Below are 13313 nucleotides of genomic sequence, written 5' to 3'. Positions count from 1 at the left end.
CACACCACCATGACTGGAATGGCAACCCTGGCAGCCCTGAGAGCCTCCTTCTCCCCTGGAGCCTCCTATTGCACCTACAAGGAAGTTGCAGGACGCAACCAGAGAGAGAGACACGGAGTGTGCACGGGGGAGGGGCAGAGAGAGGGAGACACAGAATCCAAAGCAGGCTCAAGGCTCCCAGCTGTCAGCACAGAGCCCGACACGGGGCTGGAACCCACAAACCGTGAGATCATGACCTGAGCCAAAGTTGGACACTCAACCGACTGAGCCCCCCAGGCGCCCCTCCCATCCATTTTCTCCAAGTTTACCGCGGTCCTCACTCCCCGCATCCACCAACCGCTCCCATTACGGCCGGGCGTCGTGGCCCTCTGCCCTCTCCCACAGGCCCGCAGAGGGCAGACCCCTCAGGACTGCACAGACACACTGGGGTCACCCCAGAATGGAAAGGGGCCCCTAAGGTAACAGAAGGGTAACAGCCCTCTTGCCTGTCTTTTCAGTCTCCTTTGGAACGTGTGGTTGCATTTTGTGTGTCTGCATGTCTCCAGAACAACACTTGTCTGCTCTCCGTTTCCCCGTTATCCCAGCATCAGAACTTCTGAACTGGTGAAGGGAGGCTTCCTTAGAGCAGGAATGGGGCGGGGGGCGGTGAGGAGCCTGGAGGGAATGTACACAGAGTGCGTGTGTGGCTGTTTGCCTCTGCGTGTCTATCTCAGTATCTCAGAGGAAGAGGGGAGCGTAGTGGGGAGGGGCTCCCCCACCAGGAAACTTCAAGGAGCGTGTGCACCGGCCCCCTCCCATGACCACTAACCTCCTCTTCCTGGAACCTCAGTCCCCCTATCGCAACCCCAGAATGCTCTTTGCCCAGATCTTACCAGAGTTGCTTTCTTCTTGTCATTTGGACCTCAGCTCAAACATCACCTCCTCTAGGCTCTTCCCCAAAGCCACACACACATACACACACACACACACACACACACACAATCATTCTGAACTCCAGCCCCTTCCTGTATTTTCTTCACAGCACTCACTGCTCCCTTACTTATTAATTTGTTTACTTGGCATTCGTTCTCCCTCAACCCAGAATGTAGGCTCCTTGAGGAGCCTTAGTCTTTTTCCTCTCTGTACCCCTGTGTCCTAGAACAGTGCCTGATGCAGAGAAGGCGCTCCACAAATAGGTACTGTATTGAACGGAATTGAATTGAATTGAACAGAGATGCTTGGCTGGTCAGTAAAGGACATTTATTGCTGACTGGCTGCCCTTTTGGCCTTTCTCCCTATGTCTTCATCCCCTGCTGGAGTCCCAGCCATACCTGGCCCGCCCTGTCCTCTTCCCCAACCCGCAACAGCGCTCTGCTCCAGCTGTAGACCCTTCCCCGCCACTGCCTAGATCCCCCGGGGAACTACGAGTGGGGGCCAACACCCTCAGGCCATGCTCCTGGTCTCCAAGCCCCGGGCCCAGCAGAACCGACCCCGGCTCTCAAAGGATCTCTTTCCAAGCAGCCCTACCCCCTTACAAAGCCACGTTTGGGAAACTTTAGGCACACGGTCCCCTCCATGCAGGTCCACCAACGTTTACTGAGGGTTTCTCATTCGCCGGGCACTGTGCAAACCCAGACGGCCAAATGCAGTCCCTTTCTCCCTCCGAGTCTCCCAGAGTCCTTCCACCTCCTGTGGCTGGCGTGGCGGTTGCTGTCCTGGGCCGGTTGCCACGCATGAGCAGAAGGGACAGAGTGATGGTCTAGTTCAGGGGAGGCCTGATGCCAGGCCTGGGAACCCCACCCCCACCCCCCACCCTCACCAGCAACTGTCTGCTCTGCCCTGGCCCCATCCCTCACGTCCTTGTGGCATCCTGCAGGGCCGTTTCTCCTCTGGAAGGAGATGCTCCGGAGGGGGTTACACTGGCTCTTTGTCCTCTCCCCACTGGTTGGCCCAGTGTTTCTGTGACAGGGCCAGGACGACGGCGGGAAAGGCCAGGAGGCCCACGGGAGGGCCCGCGATCCACAGCTCCAGTCTCTTCACCCAAACCCAGAGCCGGTCTGAAGCCCGAAGCCGGGGCTGCGTGACTGGATACGGTTGGGTTGGAGGCCAAGTTTGGGGCAAGGAAGCTTCAGGGGGCTTCAGGCCGCAGCCACTGGCCATCTTCGTCTGCTACCAGGCTGCCATGGACCCTGGCCCAGCGCCCAGGCCTCTCACCCCCAACTCTGGCTTCTGGCTGCCAAGCCACACCCAGCACATCTCATCTGGAGCTCAGACCTCCTGTCTTCTTGGAGAGAATAATAGGAAAAACAGGGGGTGAGGGAAGGCATGGGGCACTTGGTCGGGGGGGGGGGGGGGGGGCAAGACCGCACACACACACACACACCATGATGTTCAGCAGAATCACCTTCCCTGATACATCCAGAGACATGCACGGACGCGCACACACACACATTTTCTGAGTCACACACTCTGGATTCTTCTAGAAGAGAGGAAGTGGCTTGAGAGGGCACAGGAGGCACCCCAGGAGTGGAATCCAAAGCTTCCCAGACTCAAAGGGCAGGACAGTCGTGGCTGGAGAACGAGGCAGGGTCACTACCGGTCTCTTGGGCCCAGACCGCCATCTTGCGTGACCGGATGGCTCCCTGCTTATCGCCACTGGCTATTTTATTCTAAGACTTTATCTCCAGCGCAGCCCTTTTTAAAGCTTTATTGACCTAGCTTAGTCTTCCTGGGCTGTGAGCGTAGCAGGGATACTCATTGGCCAGGGGCTCAGCCAGCTCAGCACCCATTGGCTGCTCTGCACTAAGCCTTTTTCTCCATTGGCCGCTCACTCGAGCGTGTTCGTTGGCTGCTCTCTCCTGAAGCTCGGTCCCTACTGGTTGCCAATAGAGGTAGCGTTCCCACTGACAGCGAATCCAATGGATGGGTGGGCTTTGCCCTCCCCGTGCCAAGCGCCAGCTGTCCCAACCTGTGCACCACCGCTGCCGCCCTGCCTGCCTTAGGGTGGGGGAGCGCTGGGGGGGCCTGAAGAGGGCCCAACGGCCTCGAGGAGTCTCTGGTGCTGGCGAAGGTGCTTCCTCCTTTCGTGTTCCCCTGTGACTTCACACACCAGCTGGGCAGGGAAGGCCCCAGGAAAGCCCTTTAGCCAGCCTGGGAAAAGAGAGACAGGGGCCCAAGTGGAGCCAGGGCAGTGGACGGGACAGGAAGGAAAAGGAGGTCCGACGGGGTCTGATGCCTGAGGGTCACGGTGAATGTGGGGATGAGTGGAGAAGCCTGGAGCGACAGTAGAAAGGCCATTTCATTAGAGGTGGAGACAGCAGCAGCAACAGAAGATGTGTGTCATTCCTGTCCAGCCCTGCTCATCTCTCATCAGTGCTGCTCATCTCAAGCAAGGGAGAGCTGGAGTTCTTACCGGACCCGTGCGGTCTGGTCCCCCTTACTTCCGTGACCTCATCTGTTTCTCTGGCCTTTTTTCACTCCGTCTACCACGCTGGCTGGCCTCCTTACGATTCTTCAAACACTCTGGCCACAGGGCCTTTGCACCGACTCCTGCCTTGGTCTGGGACACTCTTTTCCCAGACACCATGCGCCCAACTAAGTTCTTCACCTCTGTCAAGTCACTGCTCACACGGTGCCTCCTTGTGGAGGGGCACCTCGACCTCCTATTTATTTTTAAATTTTTTAAATGTTCATTTATTTTTGAGAGAGACAGAGAGGCAGAGCACGAGCAGGGGAGGGGCAGAGACAGAGGGAGACATAGAATCCCAAGCAAGCTCCAGGCTCCGAGCTATCAGCACAGAGCCAGACCCGGGGCTTGAACTCATGAACTGTGAGATCGTGACCTGAGCCAAAGTCGGACGCTCAACCGACTGAGCCACCCAGGCTCTCCTATTTTTATTTTTTTAAGCTTATTTATTTATTTTGAGAGAGAGAGAGAGAGAGAGAGAGAGAGCGCCAGCACCCCGTTGACCTATGTTAAATTGTAATCCTGGGGCACCTGGGTGTCTCAGTTGGTTAAGCATCCAACTTTGGCTCAGGTCACGATCTCACACATGGTTCATGAGTTCGAGCCCCGCATTGGGCTCTGTGTGGTCAGCTCAGAGCCTGGAGCCTGCTTCAGATTCTGTGTCTCCCTCTCTTTTTGCCCCTCCCCCACTCGCTATTTTTCTCTTTTTCTCTCTCACTCTCTCTCTCAAAAATAAACATAATAAATAAATAAACATTAAAAAAAATTGTAATCCTATCCAACCCTGGGACCGCCTGACCCTGACTCTGTTCTACATGTGTTTTCCCACAACACTTATAACCCTCAGACACTGTATCATCTACTTTATTTTTTTAAAGTAATTCCTACAGGGGGCGCCTGGGTGGCTCAGTGGGTTAAGTGTCCAACTCTTGACCTCAGCTGGAGTCATGATCTATCAGTTTGTGGGTTTGAGCCCCACATCAGGATTCTCTCTCTTTCTGCCCTTCCTTCTCCCCTTTCTCTCTAAATAAATCAATAAACTTTTTTTTTTTTTAATTCACCGAATGAATAAATAAAAGAATCTCTCACCTTCAGGGCTCTTGTGCAGGTGCCTGGGCAGAGCCCTGGACTCCAGACTCCGTGCCTCAGTCCTGGCCGGTGCAGAAGACTCTGAACACAGTTCCTGGGAACAGTCTGCTTGGGGGTGGGTGACACACAGTGGGATCAAGGCCCTTTGTAGCTTTTCCCCCATCCTCCCCTCTTAGCCTCACTTTTGCTTCCCTCGTCTCCCAGAGGACACTCACCACAGTCCTCATAGACGGTGTCCGGGGAACAGGGAAGGGGGCCGGGGGTAGGAAAGGCTCCCAGCCAGCGCTGCATGTCTGATCTGGTGGGGACATAGGGAGGGGTCACGTTTGAACCAGGAGGTCCTTCTGAGGGACAGACAAGGGCCGTGGAGGAGAGAGACTGAGGAAGAGGGTGGCGGGGCCTGAGAATCCAAGTGAGGGTCCCAGGGTGTTTTCTGAAGGCGACACGACTCACAGGGAGGAGGCTTGGAGTAGCCGGTGGGTGGGGCGGCCCTGGTGGTTGCTGAGAAGGGAGAGGCGGAACGTAGGGGGTCCAGATGGGTCCGGAACCTGCTGGGCCTGGACCAGGGAGCGGTGGGCATAGTCCAGAACCTGCAGCCGCTGCCCACTGCCCAGGGAAGAGGCAGTTCAGAGGGAGAATGGGGGATCTGGCTGGACCCCCAGCTCCCCGCCTCCCTACCCCAGCCTGGGCTCCCTCCCTCCCTGGGACCCACCTCTTGGGCTGAGTGATGAGCAGCAGGTCGCTGAAGAGTAGCAGGCAGAGGGGGGTGAAGCGGGGGCGCGAGGTAAAGAGCACACCCCCCCTCCGGCACCCTAACTCGGTCAGCTCCCCTTGCAACTCCAGGCGCCTGGACCAGGACACCAGGGGCAGGGCCTGTGGGGGAGCAGGGGGAGGTTCTGGCTTGTTGCCGCACTGCAGGGGGGCGGGGGTGGGGGGGCCTGGGCAGGGGCTCACCTTGACTTTGTGAAAGCGCAGCCTCTGGGTGAGCCGGATCAGCTCCTCTGTCTGCTTCATGCGCCCCACCTCTGCACTGCACCGCTCAATGATCTGGGGTCGGGGGAGCCATGTCACCCACCCCTCCTTCCTTCCGCCCCAACCACCTGGTCGCCTGCCTCCCGACCCCCTATTCCCACCCCCCCACAGCATCCCTCCTGCCCACCTTGCTGACGGCACCCAGGGCTTTCTGGGCATTCTCCTGGCGGCTGGACCCCTCCTCTGTCTGGCGCAGGATATTCTGGGGACAAGGAGGTAAGAGGGACTGGGCGCCCCGCTCTGCCGCCCTGGGATTCAGAGGGGCTGCTGTTCAGAGGACCCTACGTAGCTTGACAAACTGTTCTGGGTTCACCGGGCTGGGGAACCAACCTCAGGGAGGCAGACAGACCTCACCACTCCCCATCTGCATTACCCTGAGCCCGTCATGTTACCTCTCTGGGCCTCAGTCTCCCCATCTGTCAAATGGGGACAACAATACCCACCCAGCAGACCAGAAGCACTGCTGTAATGATTCAACAAAGTAAATCTACGAAAAGTACTCCTTGGCCCGCAGTAAACACAAAAGAAGACAGCTACTATTTTCATCGTTAGCTCTTAGCGCAAACAATGCAGCCAAGTGGTTAAGAGCGCCCGGGCGTCCATTTTGCCGCTCTCAGTTATTCTCTGTATGACCTGGGGCAAGTTATGTCACCTCGCGGTGCCTCAGTTTCCTCGTCCATAAAGTGGGGTCAGTAACACTTCCCACCTACAGTGGCCGGTAATGTGAAATAGGTGGACAACACTTAAAACCATGCCTAGGACAGAGCGCTCGACAGCCGTCTAGCTATTGCGATTAGTATTATGATTATGGCACTGTCTACACCGGGGATATAGAAAGCTGAATACGATAGGAAGAGGCTGATACCCTAGATGGGGCCTCTCACCGGGTCACCCACAGCAGGTGACCTGGTTTAGGGAGAAGTTTCTGCTTTGCAACAGAAGAGCGTTTCTGTGTCTCAACCTAACCCCCATCCCCGGTATCGCTCCTCCAAGGCGCCTTTTTAGACACGTTTTCCCCGCAGCGTCCTGCCCGCGTGGAATGTTAATGCCACAGATACGCTGCGCGTCTACCGATGTGCCCGCGCAAACATCGGACCAGCTAAGGTTGTTTTCACCCCCAAAGAGCTCATCCTCGCTGGGAGTGCTATCACCCCCACTGGGGAGGCACGCGGCGGGAGTCCTCAAAGGCCACTCCTCACGTTCCCCCCAGACCCCGGGACAGGAGGGGACCTGCCCAAGACCACTGGGCCAGCTAGTGGCCGAGCTAAGTGGCGAACCCGCGCGTCCAGCCAGGGGCTCCTTCGCGGCACCCAGACTGCTCCCGGGACGGCTGGTGGGCCCCAGCCAGGCTGGGTGGGTCCTGAGTTGAGAAGCCGGGCAGGAGGCAGGAGGGCACCCCCCCACCGCTGGGGGGGGGGAGGGGGAGAGTGCTCCCGCGAGGGCCCCCCCCCCCGCCCCCACCCCCGGGGGGGGGGGCACAGGTACCTGCAGCAGCATGCGGAGCCTGGTGATTCGCTGAAAGGGCAGCAGCAGGAAGGACGGCAGCGGCAGCCGCTCGCACTTGGGGAGGCTTTGCAGGCGCCGCAGCTCGGCCGAGAAGCGCACGTTCGTGTCCCTGCGAAAGCGGTCCCCGCGGATGGCGGGCGTCCACCTGGAGGCCCCGCCCCCGCCCCTGCTCCCCTGCCGTCCTCCCCTCCCCCGCCACGTGCACTCACATAAGGCGGCTGTAGGTCTCCTCCTGGTATTGCTGGTTCCGCACGTAATCCACGTACACCGAGAAGGGGCCCACGGCGTGGTCGTGCACCACGTCACACAGGTCGCTGATGTGGGGGGAAGAGCGCACACGGGACAGCAGCGTCCCTAGAAACCTGAGGGAGTCAGGGGAACACGCAATGGAGGTGGGGCACACAGCCAGGTCTCCCAGGAGTCCGAGCAAGAGCTGGGCGCTATCTGGGCCCCTGGAAGGGAGGACCTGGGACAAGCAGAAAGCTAAGGGAGTGCTCAGCGGCCAGAGGCCCCGCTTGCTGTTCCGACAGGACCCCACTGACCGCTCGCTGACTCCCTGGACTCGCTGCACGTTGGAGAAGAGGGTGTGGTGGTCCCGGGGGGTGAGCGTGTCCCGGAGAGCCTGGCTCAGCACGAAGGTGTCCGTTAGCAGCCGCAGGGAGCGCAGGTAGGAGGCCTCGGAGGTCACCACCTCGAACAGGCTCTGAGGAGGAAGGGCAGGGCAGTGGGCGGAAAGCCCGGCTCCCCGCCAGTCCCGGACCCAGGTTCCACCCTCCCCCCCCCGCCAGCCCTGCCGGACCCCAGGCGTGCCCACCTCCTGCATGCGCCTCTCCTGGGGGCTGAGGGTGTCCAGGAGGCCGCTGGCCCGCACAGCCGGCAGCTCCTGCCACAGCGTGTTGCGAGGTCCAGGGGGCCGTGCGAAGGTGGGAGCTTCGCCGGGGTTTGTTGGAGAGGGACACCCGTCCTCGCCGACCCCCCAGAGCTCCTCTGACAGAACAGCCGCTCGATAGTTCTGGTACAGGGGCTCTGGAGTACAGACCCAGCACATCAGGGAAGCCCAGTGCCCCAGAACCCTTCCCCACTGCTTGATGGGGGGGGTGATGGGGGGGGACAGAGGGGACCCCGGGCCCAGAGGCCCTCACCGTCCTGCAGGGGCAGCTCCCAGTTCTGTTCCTTCAGCAATTCCAGCCCCTCCTTGTCCCTATGGAGAGAAACGGAGGGACTGCCCCAGAGCCACCACGATCACACCCCCCCCAGGGGGCGCTATTCACATGCTAGTGTAAGGGAGTGTGCGATCTGCACACAGGTAGTGTGCAGGGACCCCGATGGAACCACAGACACAAAATTATTTATGCGGGGCTCCTGGGTGGCCCATTCGGGGGACCATCTGACTTTGGCTCAGGTCCTGATCTCCCGGTTTGTGGGTTCAAGCCCCGCATCGGGCTCTGCGCTGACAGCTCAGGGCCTGCTTGGGATCCTCTCTCTCTGCCCCTCCCCTGCTCTCTCTCTCTCTCGAAAAATAAACAAACATTTTGTAAAAATTATTTATGTGCCTGTTGTATACGAGGCCCTGTACTGGGCAGGCCCCATCCATTCCTGCTATCTCAACTACTGGGTACCACACACTTCCAAGCCTCTCTCTCCAGAGCGCTCCAGATCGCTCAGCTGCGGATGGTTGTCTGGCGTGTCCTATTTGTGCCTCAGTGAAATTCAGCACGATCAAACCCAGAATCGCACCTCCCTGCTCTGCCGCATTCAACCAAGTTAAACACCTAGGAGAATTCCTACCAGCAAGGGCTGAATAAGTGAGTGGGAACTCACTAGCTCTGATAGGGGTGGTGAATCTAAAATGATTAATAGGGGTGCCTGGGTGGCTCAGCCGGTTAAGTATCTGACTCTTGATTTCAGCTCAGGTCATGATTTCATGGTTCGTGGGTTTGAGCCCTGTATCGGGCTCTGTGCTGACAGCGCGGAGCCTGCTTGGGATTCTCTATCTCCTTCTCTTTCTCTGCCTCTGTCTCTCTCTCAAAATAAAATAAGTGAATATTAAGACGATCAACAAACCCACATAACACAGGAGAGGCGTCCCTGGTGCTAAACAGATTTATAGACCATTGCAATATTGCAATAGAGGCTCAAGGTCCCGGAAGTAAACCAGAGCAATTGCTATGGGCGGGGCTCTTTACCAATATCGCACTCAACAACTCTGTGAAGTAGCTGGTGTCTTATCCCCACCTACAGATGAGGACCCTGAGACCAGAAAGGTTAAGTGACTTGTCTGAGGCCACACAGCTGGTAAGGGACAGAACCGCTTGTCTCCAGAGCCCTAGACGTCCTTCCCCCACATGTGCAAAGGTGAGATTTCGCTGGGCCTGAAGCTTAGCCTGCGCTGGGGTAGGGGTAAGGGTGCGGGTATTTGGTACCTGCCCTCCATAGATGCTGGAGGAGTGTCCTGACGGGCTTCATCAGGATTGTCCCCTGGAGAGAGAGCCCAGAGTCAAGAGAACAAATCTCCAGGATCCCCAGCCCCGGACTCCTGACTCCAGCCCCCACGGCACTCCCACCCGCCAGCGGGAGACGCTCACTATAAAAACTACAACTCCAGTCAGCCCCAGAGCAGCAGCTGGTGGAGAACAAAGAGTCCAGGGCGGATTGTGGGTGGTAGTTTTTTGGCTTTTACAAAGATCCACCTCCAGCCCTTCCCTTCCCCGCCCAGAGACCCGCTCACCCGGACTCTGTACCTGTCGGGATTCCTCCGTCTTCCGAGGGCAAATGGAGATCTGGCTGCGGGGGGTCCCCAGAAGCAGTGATGTCTGGCCTGACCCACGCTGGTTTGGGGGCTTTCAGGGGTGGCAAGAGTTTGCGTTCGGCAGTGGAGCGGTAGGACGTAAGGACCACTGGGGGGAGACTGAGGCTTGGAGGGCTGGGGCGGGAGCGGGAGGTCCTCAGTGGGGAGGCCCGGCAGAAAGCCCTGGGGCCATCCTCATAGCCCCCCACAGGTACCCATCGGAGCTCCAGGCCAGGCCGGCCTATGTGGCAGACACAGGGGCAACAGGGAGGGCAGGCCAGGACAGCATCTGGGGGAGACAGGAGTGCCCTAAGGAGAAGGCCCTTGGGGCCTGGCCCCACCTTGCCTGGGCCTCCTCCCTCCCCCTAACCTACCAAGCAGTAGGACAAGGTGGTCCAGCCCCAGGCATCTTTATCTTCCCCACCCTGACTCTCTTCAACCCCCCCCAAAAAACATGGAAATCAGATTTTTCCCAACATGAAATCCATTTTTAAAAATGTAGCCCCTGGGGGTGCCTGAGTGACTCAGTCAGTTAAGAGTCTGACCGACTTCAGCTCACGTCATGATCTTGCAGTTTGTGAGTTCAAGCCCCGTGTCAGGCTCTGTGCTGACAGCTCGGAGCCTGGAGCCTGCTTAGGATTCTGTGTGTCCCTCCCTCTCTCTCTGTCCCACCCCCACCCGCCCTGGGCTCTCTCTGTCTCTCAAAAATAAATATATCTTTAAAAAATGTGAAAAAATATATATATATATAGCCCCTGAAAGGACCCAGTCTTAAAGCACTAAAAACAAAGAAGCCCACACAGGGCTCCACGATGCACTTACCCGGAGCCCCATTCTCCTGTGACCCGCTCCCAGCAAGGTTGCCCTGTGGAACCTCTCTCTCGCCATTCACATCCACTGCCCCATGGGCACCCGGCTCCAGGGCATCCCCAGCCTGGACCTTGCCTTCAGCCCCCCATTCAAACCTGCCAGCCAATCTCCGCACAGTGCCTGGGGCCGAGGCAGAGCCACCCTGGGCCAGGACCTCAGCCCTGGGGAGCAGGGGCAGAGTGTGGGGGGACCCGGAAGGCTTGGGTGGGGGAACTGGAGACCGGGGAGCGGGCTCTGGGGTGACGGAGCGCCTGGACACTGGACTGGGGGTGCTGGAAGGCGAGTCTGGGGAAGTCTGGGAGTCGAGGCTGGCTTTAGAAGCCGAGGGGGGCAGAAGGGCAGGGGGCTTGAGGGCCGAGGCTGGGGGCTCCCAGGGGATGGGGGTGCACATCGGGGTTGGCGCATCATTGGAGGTGAGGGGAGCTTCTCGTGGAGAAGAGCCGTTGTGGTGGGGCCCTGGGGACTGGGCAGCCCTGGGGCGAGAAGGAGGACGGGGGCGGATGATCCGAGGGGGCTTCTGGGTAGGGGGTGTTGCTGCAGGAAGAGACTGGGCTGACATCTTCCTCTGGGCTCTTCAAAGGAGTGGGATACTCTTCTGGAGTCATCCCCTGAGGAAGAGGGAGGAAGAGACCCTTAATGCCCACCCCACCCCACCACCCCCTTCCCCCGCCATGGGTAGACGGAGGCCTCCCAGCAGAAACTGTTTGCAAGCAAATGGGGACATGATTTCAGGGTGGGGGGGGCGCGGGAGGGGGAAAGGCTAGTGCCCTCCCTCTGCTTCTTTCTCATCTCCACTGTCTTCCTCTCCTCACCTCTCACCCCTCCCAGCCTCCCAGCCTCCATTTCTCTCTGTCTTTTGGCTTCTGCTGCCACAGTCGGGCCACAGGGGGCAGTGAGGCCGGCGCGGGGGCGGCCAGCTGGAGACCCAGCTTGGGGACCCCGGTACATCGCGCTTTTCCTATGGCCAGACGTGTCCCGCTGCAGAGCTGTGCGTGCGTGCGTGCGTGCGTGCGTACGCCAGCGCGCGAGAGGTGTTGAGAACGCACGCTCCGTGCGGCCAGGCGGGGGGCGAGCGCAGGCCGCGGCGCGATGCAGGCGGAGAGGCGGGGTGGGAGCGGACGCGTGTGCGCAGGCGCGCCGCCCGGGCCCGGGGAAGCGAGGGATGCATCACTATTTCCCTGCTCCAGCGGGCCCTCCGCCCCCCATTTCCCAGTTCCTCTCTCCGGACTCTCCCTTTCCGGATTATTTTTAGTCTCCTTTTCCTGCCCTCAAGATTCCTGGAGCCTCTGACCCCAAGAGACCAGGGGGCCCCGGGCACGGTCTCTCCTGCCCCGTCCTCATCCCTGCCCGCCCCCGCCCCGCATCTGGTCAGAGAGGCCCCAGTGGGAGCCTGGGTCCTGCCAGGATGCCTGGTGGGTGGTCGGGAGACCGGACTGAAGGTGAGGACCAGTGGGGCCAGGACGCCGAAACCTGGGCTTCACCTCCTCCTGCGGGCAGGCGGCTGCAATCCTGAGAAGGCGGCAGGGTCAGGGCGGTGGCCCCAAACTCCGCACAGGAGGCGGCCGGAGAGTCAGACCCCTCCAGGCCCCGGATTAGGTTCTGGAGAAAGGATGCCGGGTGGGGGCTGGGGGCCGGAGGCTGTGAATCTTGCAGCTCAATGGCCTCTGTGTTCTGGCAGGAAGCTCCTTAGGTGACCCAGGCAGTGGCCTCACCAGCTGGCGGGCTCCTCCCCAGCCTTGCCCCCCTTCAGGGATCCCTCCCCCCCCCACTCCCCGCCAAAGGTACCTGCGTTTACTTCCTTTCCCGCCCCCCCACTCAGGCCTCTCTCACAGGGACCCAGGTACCAGGCCCCACGCACTCACCCTTCAGTCCTCTCCACTCTGTCACCTCCCAGGGCTGAGTGAGTAGGGGCAGGAAACAGGAATCGGATCCTCCTCCCAACCGGACACCCCCCCTCCCCAAACCACACCGCACTCCACATGCGCACACTAGGGTTCTGGAAGATGTGATGGACCCAGGATCCCAAGGGTCCCGGAAAAAGGCTGAAACGCCGGCGTGGGAGAGCGGGCTGTTCTGTATGCACAGGGTCTGGTTGTGGCTGCGTGGCTGCGTGGACTGGGGGCTGACGGGGCCCTGGGGTGAGGATGAAGGATGGGCTGGCATTGGCACAGGGCCGGGCCGGTGGGAGGGCACCGGGCACGGGCATCTGGACACCTCTGTATCAGCTGAGGGATGGTGTGTGTGTCCCTCCAGGACGTGTCTATCTCTCCCACACCACACACGAGAGCCTGTCCCTTAAGCTTCTAACCCGTCCCTCTGGGTGTGAGCCAGTCTTTATGCCACACCACGGGACCCCCACCCAGGCTTCCCGCTCCCTGTAGTGCCCCCCTCCCTGAACTTACCTTTATCTTTCTGGAAGCTGTTTCTATTTTCAGCCTGTCCTGCCTACCCCTTGGAGCGAGGAGTGTGGGGCCAGGTCTCCGAATGCCTGTTCCTGTGTTTCTGGGGCGGGAACTGAGGGCCCAGATTGAGATCTCCACAGAGGAAGCCAGTTCCTTGGCCCCACCCGGCCATTGTGTCAGG

The 13313-nt window shown here is 59.6% G+C and overlaps 1 protein-coding gene across 10 annotated transcripts; it reads right to left on the bottom strand.

The window, feature by feature from the left end:
* Positions 1 to 1220: 1220 nt before the first annotated feature.
* ARHGEF15 (Rho guanine nucleotide exchange factor 15) lies at positions 1221 to 13237 on the bottom strand. Of its 10 annotated transcripts, none has more exons than XM_047833739.1 (19): positions 13133 to 13233; positions 12593 to 12626; positions 12212 to 12415; positions 10683 to 11338; positions 9814 to 10149; positions 9496 to 9550; positions 8215 to 8273; positions 7887 to 8098; positions 7615 to 7775; positions 7282 to 7434; positions 7052 to 7181; positions 5694 to 5768; positions 5489 to 5581; positions 5247 to 5407; positions 4988 to 5140; positions 4750 to 4832; positions 4535 to 4639; positions 2948 to 3129; positions 1221 to 2263 (listed from the first exon to the last, which is right to left on the bottom strand). In XM_047833739.1, the coding sequence occupies exons 4-18, from the start codon at positions 11287 to 11289 to the stop codon at positions 2978 to 2980; spliced, it is 2535 nt and encodes an 844-aa protein (XP_047689695.1). In that variant the 5' UTR covers positions 11290 to 11338; positions 12212 to 12415; positions 12593 to 12626; positions 13133 to 13233; the 3' UTR covers positions 1221 to 2263; positions 2948 to 2977. The 10 variants fall into 10 exon arrangements, with proteins under 10 accessions (XP_047689695.1, XP_047689694.1, XP_047689697.1 ...); XM_047833738.1 differs by having other exon boundaries at positions 1221 to 2260; XM_047833741.1 differs by having other exon boundaries at positions 2977 to 3129.
* Positions 13238 to 13313: the final 76 nt, after the last annotated feature.

Source organism: Prionailurus viverrinus, chromosome E1, assembly GCF_022837055.1.
Source record: "Prionailurus viverrinus isolate Anna chromosome E1, UM_Priviv_1.0, whole genome shotgun sequence".
In the NCBI taxonomy this organism is placed as follows: domain Eukaryota; kingdom Metazoa; phylum Chordata; class Mammalia; order Carnivora; family Felidae; genus Prionailurus; species Prionailurus viverrinus.
The sequence above is the reverse complement of the archived record's forward strand: the minus strand, read 5'-3'. Positions and strand labels throughout refer to the sequence as shown.